The sequence below is a fragment of the Pelodiscus sinensis genome, chromosome 7, assembly GCF_049634645.1.
Source record: "Pelodiscus sinensis isolate JC-2024 chromosome 7, ASM4963464v1, whole genome shotgun sequence".
NCBI classification, from domain to species: Eukaryota; Metazoa; Chordata; order Testudines; family Trionychidae; genus Pelodiscus; species Pelodiscus sinensis.
In genome coordinates, this window is record NC_134717.1 from 71,715,787 (window position 1) to 71,742,484 (window position 26,698).

At 41.2% G+C, this 26,698-nt stretch overlaps 1 protein-coding gene across 5 annotated transcripts in view; it reads right to left on the reverse strand.

The window, feature by feature from the left end:
* BOLL (boule RNA binding protein) overlaps window positions 1-26,698 on the reverse strand; it is a 122,206-nt gene that overhangs the window by 80,738 nt on the left and 14,770 nt on the right. For 3 of the 5 annotated variants that reach the window (XR_012905401.1, XM_075934266.1, XM_075934263.1), the window contains exons 4-5: window positions 21,253-21,344; window positions 15,966-16,020 (exon numbers count right to left, since the gene is read on the reverse strand). Coding sequence is in view for 4 of the 5 variants with exons in the window: in XM_075934266.1 (XP_075790381.1) it covers window positions 15,966-16,020; window positions 21,253-21,344 (147 nt within the window). In the remaining variant the exon portion in view is untranslated. Of the gene's footprint in view, window positions 1-201; window positions 3,665-15,965; window positions 16,021-20,779; window positions 21,173-21,252; window positions 21,345-26,698 lie in introns of those variants that run through there. The other 2 variants (XM_075934265.1, XM_075934264.1) reach the window with 2 other exon arrangements.

The window sequence follows — 26,698 nt, forward strand, 5'->3', positions numbered from 1 at the left end:
AAGGGTTAACCAACTAAACAAGAGTACTTAACCGGTTAACTGTTTTAACCTAGGTCTCACTGCTTGGCCCACTGGCCCCACTGCAGCCAAGGATGCTCCAGCCTGGTGCAGCTGGCCAGAGCTGGTTAACTGATTAGCACACCAGTAAGCCTCGTGCTTACCGGAATGCCTACCAGTTAACATCCCTATTGTGATATGGGCAAATGTTCATTACAAATTACGCTGGTCTACAATTTTTTAGAAGTCGTCTGCTTCAGAGATAAAATGTGCTATTTATTATGTATTTTGATGTGCTGAACTCAAATATGACAATTAAAACAACTGATTGGCTACTGTTTCCAAGATATGTAAGTTTTTACATTTTACGTCTATGTATATTGTGTAGATAGGAGAATTTTAATCATAAATTGTAAACTTAGGTCTTTTCATGTGTTTATGGTTGCTTTACATGATAATATTTCACCTGTCCTGTTTATGTAACATTTTAAAAATCAGCAAAAGGGTTATATAAATAAAATTTATTATGAAACAAAAGGCAAAAAACTATTATGCACATAGTTTAGTCCTAATTCAGTGTCTACTCGGCGCTTCTTGGCTTGTCTCTTGTATTCATTAAATGGAGTATCTCTTGTCACTGTCCAGCAATAGTCTGCAAGTATGATGGGCTCCGATTGCCCTGATAGAGTTTCTCCATTGTTGCAATGTCCTGGTGAAATCGCTCGCCGTGCTCGTTGCTCACTGCTCCGCAGTTCGGTGGAAAAAAATCTAGATGAGAGTGCAAAAAATGTATCTTTAGTGACATGTTGCAACCAAGGCTTTTGTATGCCTTGAGGACGTTTTCCACCAACAACCTGTAGTTGTCTGCCTTGTTGTTTCCGAGAAAATTTATTGCCACTAACTGGAAGGCTTTCCATGCTGTCTTTTCCTTGCTACGCAGTGCCTGGTCAAATGCATCATCTTGAAGAAGTTCACAAACCTGAGGACCAACAAAGACACCTTCCTTTATCTTAGCTTCACTTAACCTTGGAAATTTTCCACGGAGGTACTTGAAAGCTGCTTGTGTTTTGTCCATGGCCTTGACAAAGTTCTTCATCAGACCCAGCTTGATGTGTAAGGGTGGTAACAAAATCTTCCTTGATTCAACAAGTGGTGGATGCTGAACACTTTTCCTCCCAGGCTCCAATGACTGTCGGAGTGGCCAATCTATCTTGATGTAGTGGGAATCTCTTGCACGACTATCACATTCGCAGAGAAAACAGCAGTACTTTGTGTATCCAGTCTGCAGACCAAGCAAGAGAGCAACAACCTTCAAATCGCCACAAAGCTGCCACTGATGTTGGTCATAGTTTATGCACCTCAAAAGTTGTTTCATGTTGTCATAGGTTTCCTTCATATGGACTGCATGACCAACTGGAATTGATGGCAAAACATTGCCATTATGCAGCAAAACATCCATGACTTCTAGGAATAACATGATGCAATTCATATCATGTATGACACAATACCAGCTTCAGATTGCATCATTCATTGTTTGCCTAAAAAGCAAGTACTGTCCAAACCCAGTCATAGATTTATTCATAGATCCAGTCAAAGATGTATTTTAGTCATTTCTGGTTTAAATTGAGATCCCTTCCCTTTATAACTCACTTATTCTCCGCCATTCGCAAGTCAAGGGTCGTATATACTGACCCAATAGCATATCTTGAAAACTAGAGCCAATCAACAATTTTAAGCATCATTTTCGTTCTCAGTGACCCAGAATTAGTAAAGTTTGACTATATTTATTTCAGAAGCATTTTGGCTGTAGAACAGTGTTACTTCTGAATGCCAATGGAGCTTCCTGACCAGCTATCAGAGACATAAATAACTGCTAGTAAAAACACCAGTTTTACTTTTTTCCATTTAATTTACATCAAAAAATTTAACTATATGAAACATGCAATTAATACACTGCAATGCTACTATATATTTTATACAGGATGACAGCAATAATTCACCTGATGTGTTGGTAAATTCACACTCTGAGGTTTGCAGCACAATAATTTGTATAGCGCTGTCTACAGTGGGAGTTAGGTCAATTTAAGTATGCCCCACTCAGGGATGTGGATTTTTCACATCCCTGAGTTTCATAGTTAAGCTGATCTAATGTAATGCAGGCCAGGTCAAAGCTTAAATTAAAATAGGTTGGGGCTACTTTTATTTACATCTCATTTCAGCTCCTCATCATGTAAAGGAAAACAATGAAAGTGATTTTGCAGAAAACACTGTCAAATTCACAAAGTAAATCAACTGAAAACTTTCTCTAATCTCTTTTATTTATAGTAGATGTAAGTATTACTTGCAACTACAGTAGGTAAAACAAAAATCAGACAGCAATGTAATTTTTAAATTCTCAGCATCCATTTTATCTTGTTTCTGAAAAACGAAATCTGGAGAAACCAGATGATTTCATTCTCCATTGCACTAAACACTGTGCACTCATTTACACTAGTGCAAAAAGGGGGTAACATTGGAATCAATACCCAAGATTCCACTGCCAGAGGGAGGTCCAAGTATCAGATACAACATATCCATTAGGGAGTGAACTATAAAATCTCAAACATTTTGCAGTTTTATTATCCAGAACATTTATTTAAAGAAAGATATACATGGAAATGCATAAAGATAAACAGTCCAATTGAAAGGCAAAAGTCAGAGAAAAGAATGCTTTCCACCTTTGGATCTCAGTTTGGAAATATATTTAAGCACCTATTTAATGCTGAGCACTGCCTATGTGCTTAAATGTTAGACATGTGCTTTCCTGAATTTGACCTCTGGAACACATAATGATGCTATGTGTTCTCTTTCATAGCAAATAAACCTATGGAAAGCAGTTTATGCAACATGATAACGAATGTAGTTTCCAGAGACCAAATTGCTTCCTGACATAGGGGGTGGTGGGAACAAGCTCTTCCCTTATTACTTTCATATTTTACATAGGTATAATCAGTCATAAATTTGGACTGATTATAGTTATACTATATATATTATACACATACACATGCACAAATATAATTATATATTTATGTTATTTTTAACTAGAGTAGGTCAAGAATGGGAAATACCATTTCATAAAAATTTCATTAAGAACTTGAATAACATTTTCAATAAAATGTAAATATTTAAAAAATTTCAACCAGCTCTACTTGTTAATAGGTTTCCACTCAGTCTACAGGTTGAACCTCTCTAGTATGGCACCCTCATGTTGGCTGTAACTGACGTTCTTCAAGAACAGCGTTCATGGGGGTGCTCCACAGCAGGTGTCAGTGCATCCCAGAGCCGCAAAGCAGATTCTTCCAAGCAGTGCATTGGGGCCTTGCATGCGCAGCACATGAGGTGCAAGGCACTGTCTGGCACTACCACACATGCACAGCCACCCTCCCTTCAGTTCCTTCTGTATCCAGAAAAAGAAGTTACTCACCCTGTAAAGTAATGATTGTTCTTCAAGATGTGCCTCGTGGGTGCTCCACTCTAGGTGTTGGGTCCTATCCCGGCACCGCGGCTCAGAGAATTCTCATAGCCGTGCTCCACCAGCCCGCGCATCCGCGGCTCCTCCAAAGCGTCGTTCACGCCTTTGATCAGCTGCGCACGGGTTAGCAACCATCAGCTCCTCTCACCCGCTCATCTGAAAGAGAAAAGAAACAAATCCGGATTGGGGAGGAAGGGCGGGTCGTGGAGCACCCACGGGGCACATCTCGAAGAACAATTGTTACTTCACAGGGTGAGTAACTTCTTTTTCTTCTTCGAGTGGTCCCGTGGGTGCTCCACTCTAGGGGTGTGTAGACTACAGGGTTTTGTCAATAAAAGTGGACTTTTGTCAACAAAACTATACCTGCGTCTACACTGCCACTGAGTTCTGTCGACATAACGTCGACAGAACTCAGCAGTTTTATCGACAGGTGTAAACCTCATTCTACGAGGAATAACGCCTTTTGTCGACAGAAGGCGTTATTGCATCTATGCTGACCTTTGCGTCTACACTCTCATGTCGACAAAGCAGCTTGCTTTGTCAACAGAACCGTAAGTAGTCAAGATGCTCTTTGTCGACAGAAGCTTTGTCCACAGTATCTGTCAACAAAACTTCTGTCGACAAAAGCCTGTAGTCTAGACGTACCCTAGGTGACTCCGAAGCAGTACCCAAAAAGAGTCCAGAGCACTCCAGAATTAAAATTTATGATCACGATTAAGTACTGCCGTAGCCACTGAGCAGTCCGAAGCAAGATGCTCAGCTATAGCATAATGTTTCATAAAGGTGACATTAGAGGACCATGTCGCTGCCCTGCAAATGTCACAAAATGGAACTCCCCTCAGGAAGGCTGTAGTAGTGGAAACCGCTCTGGTGGAATGAGCCTTTGGAGGACACAGTAGAGGTTTTCCCCATACAGAGTGACACATAAATATGCATGAAACTATCAGTCTCAAGATATGCTGAGAGGTCAGTGGTTGGCCTCTAGAGCAGTCTGCCAATGATACTATTAAATGGTCCGGTTTCCTAAAGTCCCGTGTTCTGTCAATGTAGAATGCCAAGGTTCTCCTTACGTCCATTGCATGCAGTGTCGCTTCTTGCATTGAGGTATGGGGTTTAGAAAAGAAGCATGGTAGAACCACTGGTTCGTTGATGTGAAAATCAGAAGAGACCTTTGGAATAAATGCTGGGTGAGCTCTCAACATCACTGAGTCTTTAGAAAAAACTGTATAAGGAGACGAAGCCATGAAAGCTGCTATCTCACTTACTCTACGAGCTGAGGTAAGGGCTAGGAGAAACAAAAGCTTGATGGTAAGTATGTGTAACAGAACCGTGGCTAGAGGCTCAAAGGGAAGATGAGATAAAGTGTCCAATACTAGATCCAGATTCCATGAAGGTGGAGGGGGTTTCCGGGGTGGATTAAGGTTTGAGAGCCCCTTTAGGAACCTTTTTGTAGTGGGACGGACAAATAGAGAAAAGGACTCGTCCATATGATGAAAGGCATTAATCGCTGCCAAGTACACTTGTAGGGAAGCTACTGCCAGCTCATTGTCATGGAGCTGTAAAATGTACTCCAATATACGAGGTAAGGTTGCGGAGCAGGGATCTAGATTGTTGACCGCACACCATGCCTGGAATCTGGACCACTTAGCAGTATACGTTGCTCGTGTAGATTCTTTCCTACTATGCAGCAACACACGCTTGACCCCCTGGGAACAGAATTGTTCAAAATCGCTAACCCAACGAGCATCCATGCTGTGAGGTGTAGAATCTCGCGTCTCGGATGATGCAGGGATCCATTGTTCTGGGTCAAGAGATTTGGGAGAAGAGGTAGGGAGTACGGTGCTCTTATCGACATCTGGTGGAGCATTGAGAACCAAGGTTGACGAGCCCACGCAGGGGCTATAAGAATTACTTGAACCCCATCTATGTTGATTTTCTCGAGAATCTTGGGTATTAGAACCACTGAGGGAAAAACATACAACAGCGAGCTTCCCCAATGGAGAAGGAAGGCGTCTCCTAGTGAATAACGTCCTATTCCGGCTCTTGAACAATAGGTGGGGCATTTCGTGTTGTTTTCCGTCGCAAGCAAGTCTATTGTCGGAAACCCCCACCGAGCAAATATATGGCTCAAAACATGCATGCGGATTTCCCACTCGTGGTCGTGAGGGAAATGCCTGCTGAGTGAGTCCGCTATCAAGTTGTCAACACCCGGGAGGTAGGATGCTATTAAAATGGTGTTGTTGTGAATACACCAATTCCATAACCGGATGCTCTCCACACACAGAGAACGAGATCGGGTGCCTCCCTGCCTGTTGATATAAAACATGGTTGCCATGTTGTCCATCATGATTCTGGTAGTTGTATTCCATATATGGGACTGAAAATGCTTGCAAGCATGTCGTACCGCCCGTAACTTGAGCACATTGATATGTAACATCATTTCTTGAGTTGACCAGCAACCTTAAATCGTCAGGTTGTCCATGTGCACTCCCCCAGCCCGTAAGGGAGGCATCTGTGGTTATTTGCCTTGTAGGTTGTAAGCGATGAAATGGGATGCCTGAGAGAAGATTGCTCGGCTTGGCCCACCACTGAAGGGACTCTCGTACATGTTGTGGTACCACCACCGGTCTGTGAACGCTGTATTTTGCTGGACTGTAAATCATGGCCAACCAATGATGGAGGCAGTGAAAACGTAACCTTGAGTTCCGCACCACGATGGTGGAAGCCCATCACATGTGGCCCATCAGTTGTAAACAGATGCGTGTGGGAATGGTTAGAGCATGGGTCACGGTATGTACAAGGTCTTGGATCGCCACAAAACATTCCGTCAGTAGGTATGCCCGTGCCACGGTTGAGTTGAGCCGTGCACCTATAAAAACCATATCTTGAGATGGAATCAATGATGAGTTTTTTACATTTATGAGAAGGCCCAGGGACGCAAACTCGTTGGATACTGCCTGCACCATATGACATGCCTCCATATATGTTGTGCCCCTGACAAGACAATCTTCTAAATAAGGGAATATTGTCCCTCCCGTCCTGCGCAAATGGGCTGCCACTACTGCTAGGGTTTTGGTGAAAACCCTGGGGGCACACGCTAGTCCGAATGGTAGAACCCTGTATTGAAAATGTTCGTTCCCCAATTGGAATCGAAGAAAACGTCTGTGAGCCACGTGAATAGCGACGTGGAAGTAAGCGTCCTGCAGGTCAAGGACTGCAAGCCACTCTCCTTTGTTTAATGATGGAATGATAGTTGCTAAGGTCACTATCTTGAATCGGTGTTTTCGAAGGTGGTGATTTAACTTTCGAAGGTCTAAGATGGGGCTCCAGCTTCCCGATTTCTTTGGAGAGAGAAAATATCAGGAGTAAAAACCTCTTCCCCAAAACTGCTTGGGTACTCTCTCTATTGCCCTGATCGCGAGCAAGCGAAGATTGATTGGCTGAACAATTTTGCTGGGACTGTTTCCACTGAGGACGTTGTCTAGGGTGCTGGTTCTCTGAAATACGTGTCTGTTGTCTGGGAAAATTGAAATCATATCTTCACTGATAAGGGTAATAATGCCTACACTTAAAGGAGGGCATGTACACCCCCAGTGTACGTAGGATGGTGCGAGAATCTTTGCCCCAATGGAGGACTTCATCGGTGTTTGCTGCAAAAAGCTTAAGCTTATCAAAAGGCAGATCCTCAACCTTGCTTTGTAGCTCCTTTGATGCTCCTGCAGACGAAAGCCATGACGATCTCCTCATTGCAATAGCCGTAGCTGTGGCTCGCGCTGCTGTCAGCCACATCCATTGCAATCTGCAATGCACTGCTACATGCTGCGTATCCTTCCTATACTATTGCTTTTAGTAGTGGTTTCTTATTGTCTGGAAGATGATGTAATAACTCCACTAGTTTCGAATAATTATCAAAATTGTGGTTTGATAAATGGGCCAAGTAGTTGCGATGTGTAATAGGAGTGTGGCTGAAGAATAGACCTTCCTACCAAATATATTTAATTTTTTATTGTCTTTATCGGGGAGTCCACTTTTGTACTGCGGTGCTTTAGCCTTTCGCTGTTCTGCGTCAACTACTAACGAATTAGGCTGAGGGTGATTGAATAGAAAATCCAACCCCTTTGCCAGCACAAAGTATTTCCTATCGGCCTTCTTACTTGTAGGAGTAGCCGATGTTGTCTTCTGCCATATCTCATCCACCACTTCCATGATCGCTTCGTCAATCGGTAAGGCGATCCTTGCACGCTGTTGCGGACAGAGATTCTTTAAGAGGCAGTGCTTTTTAACCGTAACATCTGCCAGCTGTATTTCTTGCGTGCTGTTAGCCAACGGTCAGGGCAGTGTGTGTGTGTGTTACAGAGAAAAGGTTTATGCTCCAGGCAAGCAAAGATGGATGTTACAGGCGGGGTTCCTGTCTGGCTACACCCTGCCTGCTACTCATTTAAACAGATCTTGGAATTGTTTTAGGTCATCCGGTGGAGATAATTCACCTGGGCATATTGCCTCATCTGGTGATGAAGATACACAGTCCGCCGAAGAAGTTTCTGGCTTGGGGTCCTCTGCTTCAGACAGCTGTCCCTCTTCCGGCTCGGACTGGTCTTGTTGGATAGTTGGACTCATTGATGGAGGAGGTGAGTTTAACTGTTGCAGTTGTTGAGGTAAGTATGGCACAGTTGGTGATCGGCAGTTGCAGGAAGATCTCTTATGCGATGACAACACATGTTCACAGTGGGGACGATCATCGTACGAGCGACAGTAGTGCCCATACTAGCGCTCAGAACGTGACGGGGAAGAATGATGTGACAAGGCGTGCACTACTGTGTTGGATGTAATAGACGCATCGTGGAGAGCGTCTAGAGGACCCGTACCAAGATGACCGTCCGGGTGAGAGAGATCGTGAGCGGGACCGGCGCGCTTCTAAATATACTGTGTCTCTGTAATTGCGCCGTCTGTATGTGACATAGACCAGAGAGACACTATAGTCACAATACTGTGTATGCCTTGGTGGCGATGGAGATGGTCCTGGTGAGAAAACTGGGGAGGCAGACCTCTCCTCTACATGAGTTTTTGACATTGCTTTCCTAGGCATTGAGGCACTGTCAGTTTCCATGGCAACTGGAGAGCTCTGCACTGAGTGAAAGCAGAACGGTGCTGGGGAGATCAGCTGTAGCTGCTCTGCTGTCGGTGCTGGCAGAATGCCCGGTGCCAACGTTGCTAAAATTGCTGGTGGTGCCTTGTCAAGGACCTGCACCCCTGAGTCCAGTGCCGTTGAAGATAGTGGTCCTGAAGCTGGTACCGCCACAAGTGATGCCGCTGGAGTCTGCACCGCTGAAGCCGGCGCCGCTAAAACCGGCGTCGGCTGGCTTGTCAGTTGCAGCGTTCGCGCTGTACTGCGAGCTGGGGAGGCTGAATTTGGTGCCAACTCGCTTGTCAGTTGCAGAGCTGGAGCCGATGTCGGCACCAAAGCAGCCCGAGCCCTCAGCATTTGCGATTCCCTGGCGCCGGGGCCAGTAGAGTGTCGGGACGTCGCAGGGGTCACTTTGGAGGCTGCCGAAGCTCTTGAGGCTGCCAGGGGGAGGGAGTGCATCAGGGACGGCTTCACCCTCTTTGAAATCCCCGGTCCCGGAGAAGCCGCTCTCCATTTATAAACGGAGGTTTTTGCGATGGCTGAGGGAGGTATCAGGTCAGGCTGCAGTGCCCTGCCAAAGGATATCATTCGGATCTTTATCTCCCGCTCCTTCTGGGCCCTGGATGTGAGTTTGCAACAGTGGGTGCACTTTTGAGGGACGTGTGATTCGCCCAGGCACCTAATGCAAGCATCATGGCCGTCAGCCGCTGGCATGGCTTCCCGGCAAACTGAGCATTTTTTAAAACTGGGAGACCCCGGCATTGCTAGGAGCTGGTGAGGGTGGCTGGATGCCGACCCTGCTTGATCTCTGTCTTTCGCTCCTTGTCAGTTTCAATTCTTTAGTGCCTAGCCGAAGCGCTTGAAGAAATTGATTTGAAGAGAATTTTTTTTTAACAGAAGATCAGTAGTAACAGTAGAACAGGAACACAACTAACACTAACTTTAACTATTTACAGTGAAGAAAACTAACTAAGATCGTAACTGAGAGAAGAGATATGAGAACACAGGGAGCTCTGACCGCGACCTGAGGCGGTTGAGAGGAACTGACAGTTGCTAGCCCCCGCACGGCTGATCAAAGGCATGAACGGTGCTTTGGAGGACCCACGCATGCGCAGACTGGCGGAGCATGGCTATGAGAATTCTCCAAGCCGCAGCGCCGGGATGGGACCCGACACCTACAGTGGAGCACTCATGGGGCCACTCGAAGAAGAACCAGGACTGGTGGAAGAGATTTTTTTTTTTGTCCAAAATAAAGGAGAGGATGGAAGGGTAGTGGAGCGCCCCGAGGGATGCTCATCTCGAAGAACATCTGGCAAAAGTTTTTTCTGATGTTCCTGTAGTAGCAGCACATATGTTGTTGATGGGAACCTTCCTTAGGTAAGCGACGGAAGTGGCGACCACTTTCGTGGAATGCACACAGACTGAGGTAGGTGGTAGTAAATTATTCAGATTGTAGCACATCGTAATACAGTCAGAGATCCAATGAGATAATCTTGGAGATGATATCTGATGCCTCTTGTTACAGTCTGCAATGGAGACAAAAAGTCGTGGGGATGACCTAGAGGGTTTTGTTCTGAGGAGGAAGAAGGAGAGTGCCCTGCAGATGTCAAGTGTATGCATTTGTGCCTCGAAGTGGTTAGCATGAGGCTTGGGAAAAAATACAGGTAAGTGTATTGTTTGATTAAGGTGGAAGGCGGAGTATTTTGTGTAAGAACTTCAGAGGTGTCTGTAGAGAGACTTTGTCCTTAAAAAAGATGGTGAACAGTGGGTCTGCCATTAGGGCAACCATCTCTTGTCCTGACGTGCTTAAAAATGGAGAGTTAAAAGTTGAGAGTACAACAAGGTCTCTCTGATGCCAGTAGCTAATGGTAAGAGTGAAAGGCACCCAGGCTAATGATGTTGCAATTGGCGCTGGTGCCTGTGGTATTCTAGGCGCACAGCTTACAGCGTGAGAAGTTGCTGTGGTCAGCAAAGGCAGGGCAGTGTTGTGGTGCCATGGTAACCACTCTCGGCGCGGTGATCTCAGGCGCTATGCTGTTCGGTGCCGTACTCAGTGCTGAGTGCTGTGGGGCAGACACTGAATGGCCTGTAGCCTCTGTACGGCTGCTGTGTGAGGTGTGTCTGGAGCTCGGTCAGCGGCAGAGATGCCCAGCTTATCGTATGTGCTGAGGCATGATTTGTCAGCTTTTGTTGTCTGCCTCTCGTTCAAATGATGACCATGCAACTGCAGATGTGGCAAAGAGGTGGCACATTTCTTTGGGGATACCTTTAGTTTGTCCCCTTTACCATTGGTAATCATCTGAGAGCAAGGTCTGAGGAAGGCTGTTTGCCCCTCTCAATCATGGGCATTTTTAAAAGGGATGTCTCTGTTTATCCACGTTCGCACCTTAAGTTTAACACTGTGTGGGCAGTCCCTTTGAACATGGGAGTCCCCAAGGCAGTTGACACATTTTGCATGGCCATCTGAGGCTGGCATTGCCTCACTGCAGTCTGTGAAACACTTGAACCCCAGTGAGCCCATCATTCTGGGTGGGTGATCTTAAATGGCAGGAGAATCAACTTGGGACAAATGATGGGGGTGGTTTTTTGTTTTGTGAAGAATCTGACAACTATGGAGAGAACCTAGAGTTAACTAATCTACCTATCTACAGAGAACTACTGAGGAATAAAGAGCAATGCGGAGGTCTATCTTGAGCTGGGGATGGTATGAAGGAATTGAAGGGAGGGTGGCTGCGCATGCGCAGAAGTGTTGGATGGCGCCAGGCGCCTCGTGCGACATGCATGCGCAGCCCCAATGCACTTCTAGAAAGAATCCGCTCTGCAGTGCTGGGATGCACCGACACATGCTGTTTAGCACCCTAGGGTTCAGAAGAACCAGAGAATTTGCTGAATGACAGGAAGTCAATTGTCTAGCAGCATTACCAACACTTCAGCTACTTACTGGGTCCTTAGAAGACATCTAGGGTAAATTAGAACTAAATAACAGCACACAACACCGAGAGCCAAGACTAGTGGCTATAAACAAACTTTATGGGACTGTGGGAAACTTGTCCACACTCATGAACACAACTGAGCCTATGGCTGATCCAGCCAACTTAGCCCCAATATGCAAAGAAAACAGGTTGCAAAAGGTTAAGGTTGTGGAGCCATTATCACTTCCTACATCCTAGAAGAAATACAAGAACAAATATTCTGGTAGTCAAGAATGGTCCATTATGGGACAAACCTCATAGGCACAGTAGCAAGGATTAAGTGTATCTGGAAGTGGGCCTCACAGATCTCAGTTTCTTGAGAAAACTTCTTGAAGAGAGTCAGGCTAATTTCAATTGGTCTCATGATCTTGGCCTCAGCCCTGAAAATATAGTCTCCCTCACAGATGTCTTATGATGGATGGATTCTCTGCTTAAGGAAATAAAACTGGGTGGATGTGATTTAAATAAAATGGATTTAAATTATGATTTAAATCACTAGGTCAAGAAAACTCGATTTAATCATGATTTTCTACACAAAAGAGCATTCTTGTTGGTTGTTATAACCTTAATACATAATCTTCATAACTCAGAGATAGATGTAGGTTTCATTTTTAGAAGGTACACACTATACATTTTTAAACAGTGATTTTAATAACTTTGACTAGTTTTACAGATATATCAGAAAATGAACGATTGGTTATTTCATACACCAAAGGTAATTGAAGCAGAAATTTATGAAGTCATTGGAAGGTGAACTATCTCCAATTCAACAGGTTAATCATTAATATCTGGAGGATTTTCTTGCCATGCTGTATTAGGAGGAGAACATCACCAGACAGACATTTATATTTTTTTTATTTAAATAAAACAACAATCTTATATATTCTGGATTTTTCTTCAACAGCAAGCATATAATATTTTAACAAAACAAGCACATTAATTTTTGAATTAAGTTAAACATTCAAGTTTCTTGAAATCACATTTTGCTTTTGTTAAGATTGATTTAAACAAAAATAGTTAAATGAAAAATTAAAAAAAAATCAAATTGACTATGTCAACCAAATCAACATGAGAAACTTCAAATATTGGCATCTGCAGCTAACTATGTCGTCTTCATCTTCATTATCCTGTTTGTTCATACTCTGGGAAATAAAACAAGCTTTCCTGCTTTTTCAAGTCCCAAATGATTTTTCAATTTGGAATTAATTAGTCCAAAGGAAGAAAATATTCTTTCTACATCTGCAGAAGAAGCTGCTGCAGTTAAAAGTGAAATTATCACTTCAACAGTCTCTTAATCCAAATGCTTAAGTAACTTCCACCAGTTCATTGGTGAGACTTTCTTCAAAACATCATCAGCAAACATATATTTCTTGAATAGTTCACCTTTAGCTCTGAAATTTATTATAGTTGGCATTATGGAGGGATGAATGCTGGATGCCAATGTCATAACTCCTCTTCTTCAGCAGTTAAGGTTTGACCCTGGTACTGAGTATTGAGAATATCTGCAAGCTGGAGATAGTGCTTGTCCCAATCATTTTTTGAAATGCTAGTAATTTAACTGTGTCATTGCATATTTCCCTTTTTAAGATCTCACTCAGTTCCTTCCAAATTTCAACAGCATCAGCAGTAAAACAGCTATTTTCCTGCAATTTTGTTCAAGGTTACAGAAATACTCTTCAGAGCGCTCAGCATGTGTTCAACATTTCTCTTAAGATCAATGTTGAGAACTTTGGCTGTGACAGTGCCATCTATTTTTTCATGATTTTGTTCACAAAGTGCCATCAGATTAGGCCAGTTCTTGATACAGTGCTCAGACCCTACTGAGTTTCATCGCATGTCTTGTGGGAGAGTTAGCTTGGTTCCCCCCAGTTTTATTCAGAACAGCTTCTGCAAATTGGTTATTATTAAAGTATTTTGCAATTTCAACAACATTAGCTTTTATTTCTGGAACAATGAAGTCTTTGGATAGAAGGTGCATCAAATGAGCACTGCAACTGTATGTTATTAGCTTAAGACTCTCTTCAGCCTCTCCTATATGTCTTCTTATCTTGGATACATTTGCAGCATCGTTTGTGACCAAGCTGCATACTAGACATTTGAATTGTTTTCATAGTTTGTTACAGCTTTTACTACTACTTCTTGTAAATATTCTGCTCTGTGTGCATTTCCCAACACATCAGTCATCTCTGTAAGGAAGACATTACCTTCTTCTGTTGTCACACAAGCACATACAACAGGATCATTGTAGACATTGCTCCACCCATCAATTTTACCCTCTAGACTGTTTGCACATTGCTCAATTTCAAACACTTTATCTAGCAATTTGCGTGAAACATCCGCTCTATTGGGTGGACTGTATCCTGCTCTTAATAACTGAACCATGTTAATGAAGTGTGGCCTCTCAATCATACAGAAAGGAGAGTTAGTTGCATAAACAAAGTGGGCAATTATGTCATCAATTACCTCATTTTGTAACCAGATTACAAATTTATCTATGATTGTTTCTGAATGATGGAGAATTTTTTTTCTTTTTCCTACATGTGACATACATGATGTGACTGAAACACTATCATTGGCAAATAGAAAATAATGGTAATCTTGAAGGCAGATAGTCTTCAGTATCCTGTATGTTGAGGATGAATTCTCCTAAACAAAAGAAGTCAATGCAGTTATTTCATTATTACTACCATACTGTTCATTTACTCATTGCATTCGCTAGGTACTACACTTCAAAGGTGAAATTAGCCTAATTCAGCTATTTATTCTTTTATCACAATTGCATACAAATAACTGTACCACAGGATAACAACTATATTTTTTGCTCAAACATGAGAATTCAAAAACAGTCCAGAAGGAAGACAGACAGTCCTTAAGAAAGAAGTATGAAATAAAAGTTTACCAACCTGAAGATCTCGCATATTCAGACACGTTCCTTTCATCATTTTCATCAAAGCTTCCTCCTGAGAAGAATCACTTCTCATCACGTTGTTTCATTCGGGCAACCAGACCTTGCATTTCTTTCTGTACTGTTAGCATTCTGCAGGTATGCTTGTCTTACCCAGATAGAGGAACTTCATTAAAATATTCCCAAATTGGGTCTCTTTTATGGCCTGCTGTCAGAATGGGTTTTCCCTTCTAGTGAGAAAATGGCATGATAGATCTCAAATCAATGAAGGCTATACTCAGAAAGACCTCAAGACTTCTGGAAGATGCTGCTCAAATAGTTTCACTTTTGTTTCTACTGCCTGTCTCATCCTTCTCACATTTATCTTCAGATTTCTTCTCCTTTTCCAGATCTATTCCACCCCCAAAAATCTTCTATTCATTGAACTTTTTGAAACTTTGCACTTTTAGAGAGAGGTCAGCGATTGACTCGGTGTACACACATTTGCAGGACAATAGGGTTGAGGTCTGTTATTTCTCACCTCTGTGTATTATTTATTTAAATAATTTATATGTATATTTATTATGTATTTATGTTTGCTGTTATCAAGCATGTTATCTTTGAAGAAACATGTCCACAGTTTGAGAACTGCAAAACTAAGCATCCCTGATGGTATCTTCAGACTGAGCACTGAGTTTCATTATGTAGATAAAAAGATTAACTTAAACAATCTATACAGAAGCCTCTGGAACCCCATAAGATTGGGTCCCTAATCCATGAACTACTGGAACTCATTAAAAAAATCGTAAACATTACAGGAATATATTGTCTCATACTAGAGAATTATAATTTATTATCTCTATTATGATACATCTTTGAGTTATAATGTATTTTAATTAAAATAATATTTAGATAGGGTTTTTCCTCAAAATGCATTTTCTCAAAAAAATCTGATTTAAATAAAGAAAATCCATTTTATTATTTTTTAAAGAAATCATTGGATTTTTATCCACCCTTAAATCAAAGCACCAGGAGGAACTGGATTCACAACAAACTTCGGATCCAAATAAGTAATATACATGGAAGAAGCTATCGCTACCAAAATTATGGCACCTGACACTGAAGCATCAGCTTCACCTGCCCTAATCCGCTCCACAGACTCCAAACACCCACACTCACTTAAAATTAAGTCTTTTATGCCTTCTTAGCTTTTCTGTGGGTTTAGAAGGGAACACAGTGCTACTGCTGCTTTTCTTCATCCTTCTTGCGCACGCGCGCACGCACGCACGCACAAAGGGAAAGCAATACATCCAACCAACTGGCCCATAGACATTCTGTGCTTCTATAATACTTTCAAATCCAAGGAAGCACACACAGAGGAACAAATATCCATTGGTAAGGGATGTCTGCAAGTACTAATGCCGAATTCATGAATTTACGTAAAGAGTGAATATAATGATGAATATATCACCTTACCTCTTGTAAAATTTTTTGTGCATCTTCTTGAGTTTCAAATGTAATGAAACCATACCTAAATAAAAATTGCATACATTATTTTTCTTAGCACACTATTTTATAAGCTAAAACATAATATATATTCTTATGTAACACAAAGTACTATGTTAAAACATTAAGATTTAAAAGTAAAGCACTCAGATGTTATGAAATGACAAATAATTTTGCCTGTGCAACCTTAATTCGGCTCTGTATGTGTATGAACTATAATAGTCCTTAATTACATTATCATAGTCTATTTTTCTCACAGGACCACTGTCTCATTCAGCGAACAGTGCTTAGTGAGCAGCTATTCAAAATTCCTTTTTATCCTCATTGTTAAATATGTGGTCCTGGTCCAGGCCCAAGCCCTGCCCTGAAACAGGATTAACATTCTCATTGGCTTTTTATGATTGTCATCACTATAATATGACTACTTTACAAACACTGATGAAGGAGGCATTATTACCTACATTTTACAAATGGGGATCTGAATCACAGATAGATTAAGGTCAAAAGTATCCACTACATTTTGGTGCCCAATTTCATGTGCTCTATCCAACCCTTCTCTGAAGGCATAGTTATTAATATCCTCATAGGCTTTTCTACAGCATGGCAAAAGCATATTAATTCTTCATAAATATTAAGTAATAACAACATCATCCTGTGGGTGGCAGAGTGGTATTATTCCTATTCTGGATATGGGGAACTATAGTACAGAAAGTTTAAAGTAAAAATTATTCACTGATTTTGGGTGCCTAATTTGAGACACTTGATTTTTCAGCACACTTTGCATCATATAGCATTTTGTACGTTCAAACACAGGTTCCTATTGACAGCAGCAGCAGCTGAGAGTGCCTAGCACTTCTGAAAATTAAACAATACCAGTATCAAGTGGGGGCACCTAGACAACGAGGAGTACACAATTATGATCACCTGTCAAAAGTCTGGTTGAAGTGACTTGCCCAGCATCATACAGGAGCTCTGTAAATGGACTGGGATAGAATCTCATTCTCCTGAGCAAAATGTAACTGATCTAACTATCCTTTCTCTTGATGAAGTCCACTGTTTCATTCACTACAGAATTTCCAATCCCTAAAACAAATAAAGCAGGGGCCTTCTAGACAACAACCTCCTTCCCTACACAATCTGATACATTCCCACAGCCTGTCCATCCTCTGCAATGAATGAGACAGAGGTCCTGTGGAAAAAACAATGTGTGTGATGTAATGATAATGTATTATAATGTATATTCAGAGGCGAGTACTAACTTTTGAGTGCTCGACTTTGCAATCTTAATGTTCTTTTAAGCAATATTTGTATGTGATTTAAAAAAAGGGCAAACTGAAAAAATGTTATAATACTGACTTCTACGTGGTTCACCAGCAGGTTTGGAATCTACAGAAATCTATGAATCTATCACACAGACCTCTAATTCTTGAGACAACTATGTAACTGATAGCTGTGGTGCTAGGTTGTCATCCTCTGTGTGGACCAGAATCAGAGGAGAATGAAACTCACATGTAACATGACAGTTTCAAAGGTATTTGAAGAGCAAAATAATGGGGAGACACAGTGATCTTGAGTTTCATTCCAGGCTTTGGAGAACAGTTTATTGTAGTGGGCACCGACTTTTTTGCACATCCCCTTCTTTTGTCTCATTCTCTCCCAACTGTCCCAGACTTCCCCTTTCCCAGCCTTTGTACCCAGTACCAATCTCCACAGATTTCTAAACTCAGTCCCAGTCTATTTACTTAGTCAGTCCAAATTTTCCCCCAACACCCAGTCTCCACCTCTCCATACCTAGTCCCAGTCTCTTTGACCAACCAGTCCATTTTTCCCCACTTCAGACTCCTAAGCCAATCTGCCTCTGCCTTTTCAGACCATTGATTCTTAGTCATAGTCTCCCTCTCTGGTTCCTCCCATCCCTTCCTATCTCTTGATCACAGTCTTTTTTCTCGTATAGTCCCAGCTCTATCCCTGTGCCCATCTCCTTGTCAGACGTCTCCTCTACCCCATTTCCTTTTCTACATTTATTCCTAGTTGCAGTTTCCTTGTCCAGCTACTCCCAGTCCTCTTCTCTTACCCCATACAATCACACTGTCCCACTCCCCAATAACCAACAGACTCCAAGCCCACCATTTGCCTCATCAACTCCAAGTCCCAGTTTTCTTGCCCATCTAGCCACAATCTTCTCCCTAACTCAACTCCCACTTTTTTCTGCCTCCCCTCACCCTAGACACCTCACCCAGGTTCGTGTTTCTTCTGCATCTAAATCAGGCAAATTCCTCCCCCGTGCTATAGGGCCCAATAGGGGGATCATTAAGAACACACCAAAGACAGTCTTCCTGCTCGGAGTTTAGATGCCTGGATCCAGCATACCCCATAGCAGCCTGAAGCCAAACTGCATAGAAGTTTGCAGTCCTACTCATCACCGCGCTGCACCAAATTCAGAGTGATTGGAATTTTTAGGAAGGTAACTCCTAAATAAGGATGTTAAGAGGCAGGTAACTGGGTAATTGTATACAATAAAATTGTATTGACTATATGATTAGTCGATAAGGGAAGGTGCTCAGAAAGAGCTACCCCCACTGTGACTCTGGTGTTTAAATGTAGTAAGAGCCGGATGTGCAGGCAGTCTGGCTCCTACTACATTTAAATTGCAGAGCCTCAATGAGAGTAGCTCCTGGACCTGGCATGAGCCAGGACTGAGCCAGGCTTGCTCAGACCCGGCTCGCACTGGGTGCAGCAGCCCCTGTCCACAGGGGGTCCCAACTACCCGGTAGGCTCCCCCACGGACATAGGCTGCTACCAGAGCAGCCTCCCCTGACTTCCCCCACACTGCTGCCTCTAATAGAGGCAGCAGCTTGTGGAGGAGGGGAAAGCGGCACTATGGAGATGGTGTTGAGGGAAAATGGCTTTTAAGCCAGCTTCTCCCAGCACCAGCCCCTACTTCCCCCCCCCCCCCCACCTTGCTGCCTTGGCAATAGAGGCAGAAAGGGGGGAGGATGCGAGTAGTTGACTCAATTACCCGATAAGCCTAGGCTTATTGGGCAGTCAACTAATAGATTATTCTTTTACGTCTCTACTCCTAAAATCAAAGTCTCTGAGTCTGTGTAAACTGTGATTTTTCAAAGGCTTGTAATTTATCCAAATTTATGACAGTTTGCATGAGACTGACAAAAGGAACATTTCTCACACAAAGGACATCCCTCCTCCCAAATCTCGAGTCCATGCTTCAAATCATGTGGGCACCAGAGGTTTTCAAATAAAAGGTCTGAATTTTTTTAAATGGGCAAAATAATGTATTTTTTTCCGCCTAGTACTCAGAAATTTTCCAGGTAAATTCAGCTTGAGGCAGACAGCTATTATATAAAATTTCAGCCAAAATGGTTGCAATTTGGCAAAGTTATAAGCAACTGAAAATGGGATGTTTACAATGGGAAATGCTGAGCAACCTAAATTATAGGAAATGCATCTGTAATGATCATAAAACTATCAAATTACTTTTTAAAGAAGAAAAAAAAAGACACTTATAAAAGGGAACCAAGCCTCTACTTAAAAACCATAGCATGTATGTAAGGGGAGTTACAAACTCATAATGAACTAAATCATTAAAAAAAATCACAAAACATTTTGACTAATAAATATAAAAGCCATGCAACTGTGAACCTCCAGAAACTATTTAATATTAAAATATGTGTCATTAATACATATTAGATGTAAATATATGGATAGAAAACTGTATATGGCAACTAGATTTATTCACTGTGGCATTTTTTTTCATACCGGTATTTTAAAGTCATTATCAAAGTTTACAGCTTCATTCACACTGACATCTCACTTAAGGATTCATTGCTAAAGCTCCTTTGTAGTACCAAAGTTCCTTTAGTTAAAACCTGCTAAACTGAAAGAACATCCCTGTCAGCATCCAGTACTGCTGCTTCTGTAAGGAGTAAGGGAAGCCGTGGGGAACATTTGCTCCCATCAGCTTTCTTCTGTGAAGATGGTGGGAAAGTTGAATCAAGGTAGGTTAACTCCAGCTATGTAATTAATGTAGCTGGAGTTGTGTATCTGGATTCAATCTTCCCCTTTAGTGTTCACCTGTCCTAAGAAAACGGTCAACATAAAAATCTTAAGTAGCTAAGCAAAATACATACTTTTAAATAAATATATATCAATTATCCTCAACTACCCTCAGCTAGTTTCTTCTAGGTATCAAGGCCAAAGTAGAACTGAAGCATGGATTTGGAAGCTAGGTTAGAAGCCTTATGAGATCAGTTCAGAGAAGGAATTCTGTGTGTTATCAAGGGGTGCACTGTCAGAGAGATAGACAAATGGAGGAAGCAACAGTGGCAGGTGCTGAGATTGGAGATGTCATGTTGAGAGACAAAAGCAGTTAAGAGGGGCAGAAGCTATTTCTTTCTGTGTTCAGAGTGAGTTTCAGATTGCCACATTTTTCAGCACCATACATTTGCAGATGTGAGACAACTTGCAGATTCTTTCATCCCCTTTCCTTATCACTGCAATCTCACACATAAGAATGGATCTAACCCTTATGCAGGTATTCCATACCCCCTATCACAAGGGTCCTCTTGCATCTCTTAGATGTGCTGCACAGAACTCAGAGCTCAGGGGAATGTGATGGTGGTTTTAAGTCACCATTACACCCTCTTGATTCTGTGTTGCTCTGAGATGCATGCCATAGCAGATACCCTTGTTGGCTTACTTAAGTCATGGCAGCATGCCCCTATATGTAACACAAATGTTTGCAGTACTACATGCTGTAGCCCTACCAGCAATATGCCCTGCCCCTGGCATGCCTCTTGCACTAATGCCTCCAAATGGATCCTCAGAATACAGCTTTGTTTCCTGAGTGAAAGGAATCTGTTCCTCATTGGATTCAGGTTTTAGAGCTCCTTTAATTCCATTCGGGACCCTTCTATATGATGTAAAGGGGCTAGAATGGGCATGAGGTTCTCACCCATATTGTGACATAATGGGCATTCTTGCCAATAAAACTCCAGGTTAAAGTGAGGTCAAAGTGCTTAGAGAGGAGGAAAACAGCGATGCTAACCATATATTTATCAACATCACCATTCCAGTACACTATAAGAAAGATAAATTAACTGAAACTTGAGTGTTTTGCATAATTCTATGCCAATAATAATCTTATAAGCTATGAAAATCACAATAAACATCTATTGCACTTATCCAATTACTATTATGTTTTCAATATCTACAGTAAATATATTGCAACTGTACTAACCCCTTTGATACTCCAGCTCTGTCATTCACTATCTTCACTTCTTTCACACACCCATACTGGGCAAAAAATTTCCTTAGGTCATTTTCATTAGTCTAGTAAAATAAAGCAAAGAACAAAAAGTATACAAATGGGTATGTTTAGTTATTAAATAAGAAATAAAAACAAGATTGGGTTTGGATACATTTAACAACTTACTACTCATAAGTCCTGGCAGCAACTATTTACTTAAAAAAAAATAGAAATAGAGAAAAGCTGACAAAGTAAATGCTTCTGTTACTGTTTTGGGGAGACAAGGATGGGGGAATTAGTGAGAAAAAGAAAGAGAACAGATAGTAATCTCAATTTTTCTCCTACGTGATTTTAATCTTCAGAAATAAATCTAGGTATCTACTGAATTTACGTTATAATTTTGCTTCAATAATCTTCTCTTTTAACTCAACTATATCTGAATTCCACTTTGTCTTTCAGTTCTATATTGTAGTGTTTATAGCATGAAGCATTATTATCTTATGTTAACTGTAGTTTGTAATCTATCCCTTAAATCGGCTTCCGTATCTATTGACTGGAAGATAGCTAACGTGACACCAATATTTAAAAAGGGCTCTAGAGGTGATCCTGGCAATTACAGACCGGTATGTCTAATGTCGGTACCGGGCAAATTAATTGAAACAATAGTTAAGAATAAAATTGTTAGGCACGTAGAAGAACATAATTAGTTGGGCAAAAGTCAACATGTTTTCTATAAAGAGAAATTATGTCCTACTAATCTATTAGAGTTATTTGAAGGGGTTAACAAACATGTGGACAAAGGGGATCCAATAGATATAGTATACTTAGATTTTCAGAAAGCCTTTGACAAAGTCCCTCACCAAAGGCTCTTGTGTAAATTACATTGTCATGGGATAAGAGGGAAGGTCCTTTCATGGATTGAGAACTGGTTAGCAGACAGGAAACAAAGGGTAGGAATAAATGGCAAATTTTTAGAATGGAGACGGGTGACTAGTGGTGTCCCCCAAGGGTCAGTCCTGGGACCAATCCTATTCAACTTATTCATGAATGATCTAGAGAAAGGGGCAAGCAGTGAGGTAGTAAACTTTGCGGATGATACTAAACTGTTTGAGATGGTCAGGACAGAAGCAGACTGTGAAGAACTTCAAAAAGATCTCACAAAACTAAAAAGATCTCACAAAACTAGTGACTGGGAAACAAAGTGGCAAATGAAGTTTAATGTGGATAAGTGTAAGGTAGTGCACATTGGAAAAAATAATCCCAACTATACATATAATATGATGGGAGCTAATTTGGCTATGACAAATCAGGAGAGATATCTTGGAGTTATCGCGGATGGTTCTCTGAAAATGTCCACACAGTGTGCTGTGGCGGTCAAAGAGGCAAATAGAATGTTAGGAATTATTAAGAAAGGGATAGAAAATAAGACCCAGAATATCTTATTGCCCCTGTATGAAACTATGGTACGCCCACATCTTGAGTACTGTGTACAGATGTGGTCTCCTCACCTAAAAAAAGATATTTTGGCCTCGGAAGGGGTTTAGAAAAGGGCAACTAAAATTATCAGGGCTTTGGAACGGGTCCCATATGAGGAGAGGCTAAGGCGACTAGGACTTTTCAGTTTGGAAAAGAGGAAACTGAGGGGGATATGATAGAAGTATATAAAATCATAAGTGGTGTGGAGAGGGTGAATAAAGAAAAATTATTCATTAGTTCCCATAATATAGGGACTAGAGGACACCAAGTGAAATTGATGGGTAGCAGGTTTAAAACTAATAAGCGAAAGTTCTTCTTCAATAAGCGTAGTCAATCTGTGGAACTCCTTGCCAAAGGAGACTGTGAAGGCTAGAACTATAACAGAGTGTAAAGAGAAGCTAGATAAATTCATGGAGGTTAGGTCCATAAAGGGCTACTAGCTAGGGGGTAGGAATGGTGTCCCTGTCCTCTGTTTGTCAGAGGCTGGAGAGGGATGGCACGAGACAAATCGCTTGATCATTGTCTTTGGTTCACCCCCTCCAGGGCACCTGGTGCTGGCCACTGTCGGCAGACAGGCTACTGGGCTAGATGGACCTTTGGTCTGACCCAGTATAGCCATTCTTATGTTCTTATGTTATGTTCTTATTATCTACAGATAATTTAAAACTTGAATATGTGCATAGACTTTTATGAAGAATTTGCTAAGTTTAAAAAACAATCATTAAGATACAGCAAGTTATTAGCCCATATTATACAGGTCAAATAAATTATAATGATCTCTTTTGACAATAAAATCCACTACTGAAACACTGTGTACCACACATGCATAATATGTTCATTTTCTCTACAGATAAAAACATGCATCTTTGAGACATATATTCATGTATCCAGAAGTAAAGACACTGAAGTAAATACACCAGGCATTTGCATGTCTGTTCCTGTGTGATATGGCATGTATTGGATCTCATGCATCAAGGAAGTGTGCTGGTGCACATTGATCTTTGGATGCCTCAAGCCACTCCTGAATGGATCTAGAGTTTTCAGAGCCTCAAGGAAGTGTATCAGAAGTTCTAATATTTTTCTTTGATTCACCAATCATCTTTTAAAATGTATGGTATATGCTGTAAAATTCTTCTCCTGTTTCTGCAAGCCTTATAATGCCTTTTATAAGCCTCTTCAGAGCAGGAGAGTTTTTAATGAGTTAGCATAATGGTTATGTCATCGAGTCATTTGGCGAGTATTTTTGGAATAATTTTACCTTCAAGATGTATTTTATAAAAAGGCGCTATTTTGTTAGTGTCGCAAATTCAACTGCCCTCCCCCCTAAAAACAGAGACAGTAGAAACTGTGCTGCCTCAGAACTTCAAAAACACAGTGAAGAATAGTAGACAAGAGTTGATGTGAGCACGTAGAAAATGTAAAGCAAGGATTCATTAAAGGTAAGTAGTCTTCCTCTCTTCTTTGAAAAATAAGCCTGCTGAATCCCACTTTCAGAAAATTAAAATAAAAGTCCATCAAAGGAGCTCTTAAAAGTACTAACAAAACAAAGAATGTAGAGTTGTTCTCTTGACTTGAATATCACACCTATTCCCTAAGTCAAAGAGAAAGCTTTGTAAATGTTTAAATACAGCTCCACATAGCTTCTTTATGAATTTCTGTAAAAAAAAAAAATTCTCAGAGGTGCTGTGGAACCTATTTTAGATAAGAGGGACTTGTACTAATATCTTTGGGTAATGATTCTGTATACAAATTTTTCTAATCCATTGAAAAAACAGTCTTTAAGCAAAAGCTATCTTCCCCTTAGATTTGTCTACAAAGATCAATGTAATGGTTTACTCACATCTCATTTGAAATTCAAGGCACTATTTAATTTGTGCTATTAAACTGTTATGTTTAAGAAAATACAATAATAATTATAAACTGGTTAAATTAAATTCTGAAATCACATCTGGTGAGAACTTATGGTGTTAAGTGTAACAGTGTAGAAAGTGGGTTTGCCTCCTTGGATTTGAAAGGGGATACATTTTACTAAATCTATTGGATGATGTATTAACCAGCCAAACCAATTTTCAGGGAAAGATTCCCCAACAGCTTAAAGGATTACACAATATTCTGGTCCCAAGAAAATGATGGTTCTCATATAAGTGGGAAGACATGTGTAGCAAAGTCTCCCCAAATATCATGTCAGGCCATGCTTCTGCCTTAGTTTTCCAATTTTAAGCCACTGAGCCATTTCATAAACCAGTGCATAAATGAAGTTTCCTTTAGTGTCAACATTTGAGCCCCCTTTCCTAAGGTTATGTTCATTGTTCACACAAACACAATTCAACATCAAAACAGGTAAACTTGGTCCTGCCACCTGGCCCCTTGTGAAGTCTCTGTCTCAGAAGGCTTCTGCTGCTGCCCACTGTGACATACTATACCTTGGGGAACTATCTTGTAACTGTCATATTCCTCATCAGTATTACCTGCGATATTGCATATAAAGCATACCATATGAGGTATGAGGGGAAAGGTTATGATCTGCTGAAAGTAATTTTCTAAATTTGTATAATACTAATGCCCACGAAGTTATGAGAATGCATTGTATGACTGTCACTAAAATATGCTGTGGGTATGGGAGGGGCCCAGATACTAGCTCTTCAGAAACAATGACAAGGAAAGTAACCAATACCCAGATAGGTACTGAACAGAAATCGCCACTCTTGTCCAGCAAAGGAACTACAATTCAATACCTCACCTGCATAAGGGCACTCTAGGGGAATTGTTGAACCTTGTTTAGGGATCCAGCAATGCCCACAGGACATGCCCGAGTTTATGTTCCCCAAGCTCATGGGACTAAAAGTATAAAACAGAACACAGGAACCACATACAGGACCTTTCTCCCCCCCCAACCTATGCTGCAAACAGTAAGTATACTGAGAAGAATACAGAAGATTCCAACAGAGGACAAAAGAAAGCTGTATTTTAAGGACTTTAACATCCAGTGGGGTGAGAAAAATTGCTTCATCTAGTTATTGCCCAGTCTAATAGGATTGAGAGTTTAGACTGCGTGCTTTTATTTTACTTCTTTTGGTAACTAATTCTGATTTTTTTGCCTATCACTTATAGCAACTTAAAAGTCTATTTTTTAAGGTTAATACATTGGTTTAACTGCTTCTCTTTACCAGTGAGTTTGCATGATGTGTCTGTTAAATTTACTCCTGTTTTGCAGAGGCTGATATATATCCACTTTCCATTGATGAAATGGTGAATCAATTAATAAATCTGCACTGCTTATCTTGATGAGAGGCTCTGGGTGCATTCATGCAATCCAGTATAGCGTGGGGCTCCACATGTGGTTGTGCTAAGTAATAACAGCTCCTGTAAGGGTTTGCTATTTGTCGTTAGCAAGGTATTGTGAAAGACAGTCCAAACTGGAGATTTAGGGGGGCAAAGCAGTCCTACAGACCCAGGCTACACCCCGAGAATCCTGTTACACCCACACAACAGGTATCCCCAGCCAGGAGATGTGTGTAACTTACTGTACTATACTGTGTGCAGAAAAAGGAATAAGATGATTTTGTGGTTAAAAGACTATTAGGGTACGTCTACACTACAGGCTTTTGTCGACAGAGGCTTTGTCATCAGATACTGTTGACAAAGCTTCTGTCGACAAAGAGCATCTAGACAAGCCGCTTTGTCAATGTGAGAGTGTAGATGCAAAGGACAGTGTAGTTGCAATAACACCTTCTGTTGACAGAACTCTGTCAACAAAAGGCGTTATTCCTTGTAGAATGAGGTTTACCACCATCGACAAAACTGCTGAGTTCTGTCGACATTATGTCGACAGAACTCGGCGGTAGTGTAGACGCAGGTATAATTTTGTCGACAAAAGTCTACTTTTGTCGACAAAACCCTGTAATCTAGACACACCCTTAATGTGGAGTACTGGATTATATATTTGTATAGAAGATTTTTT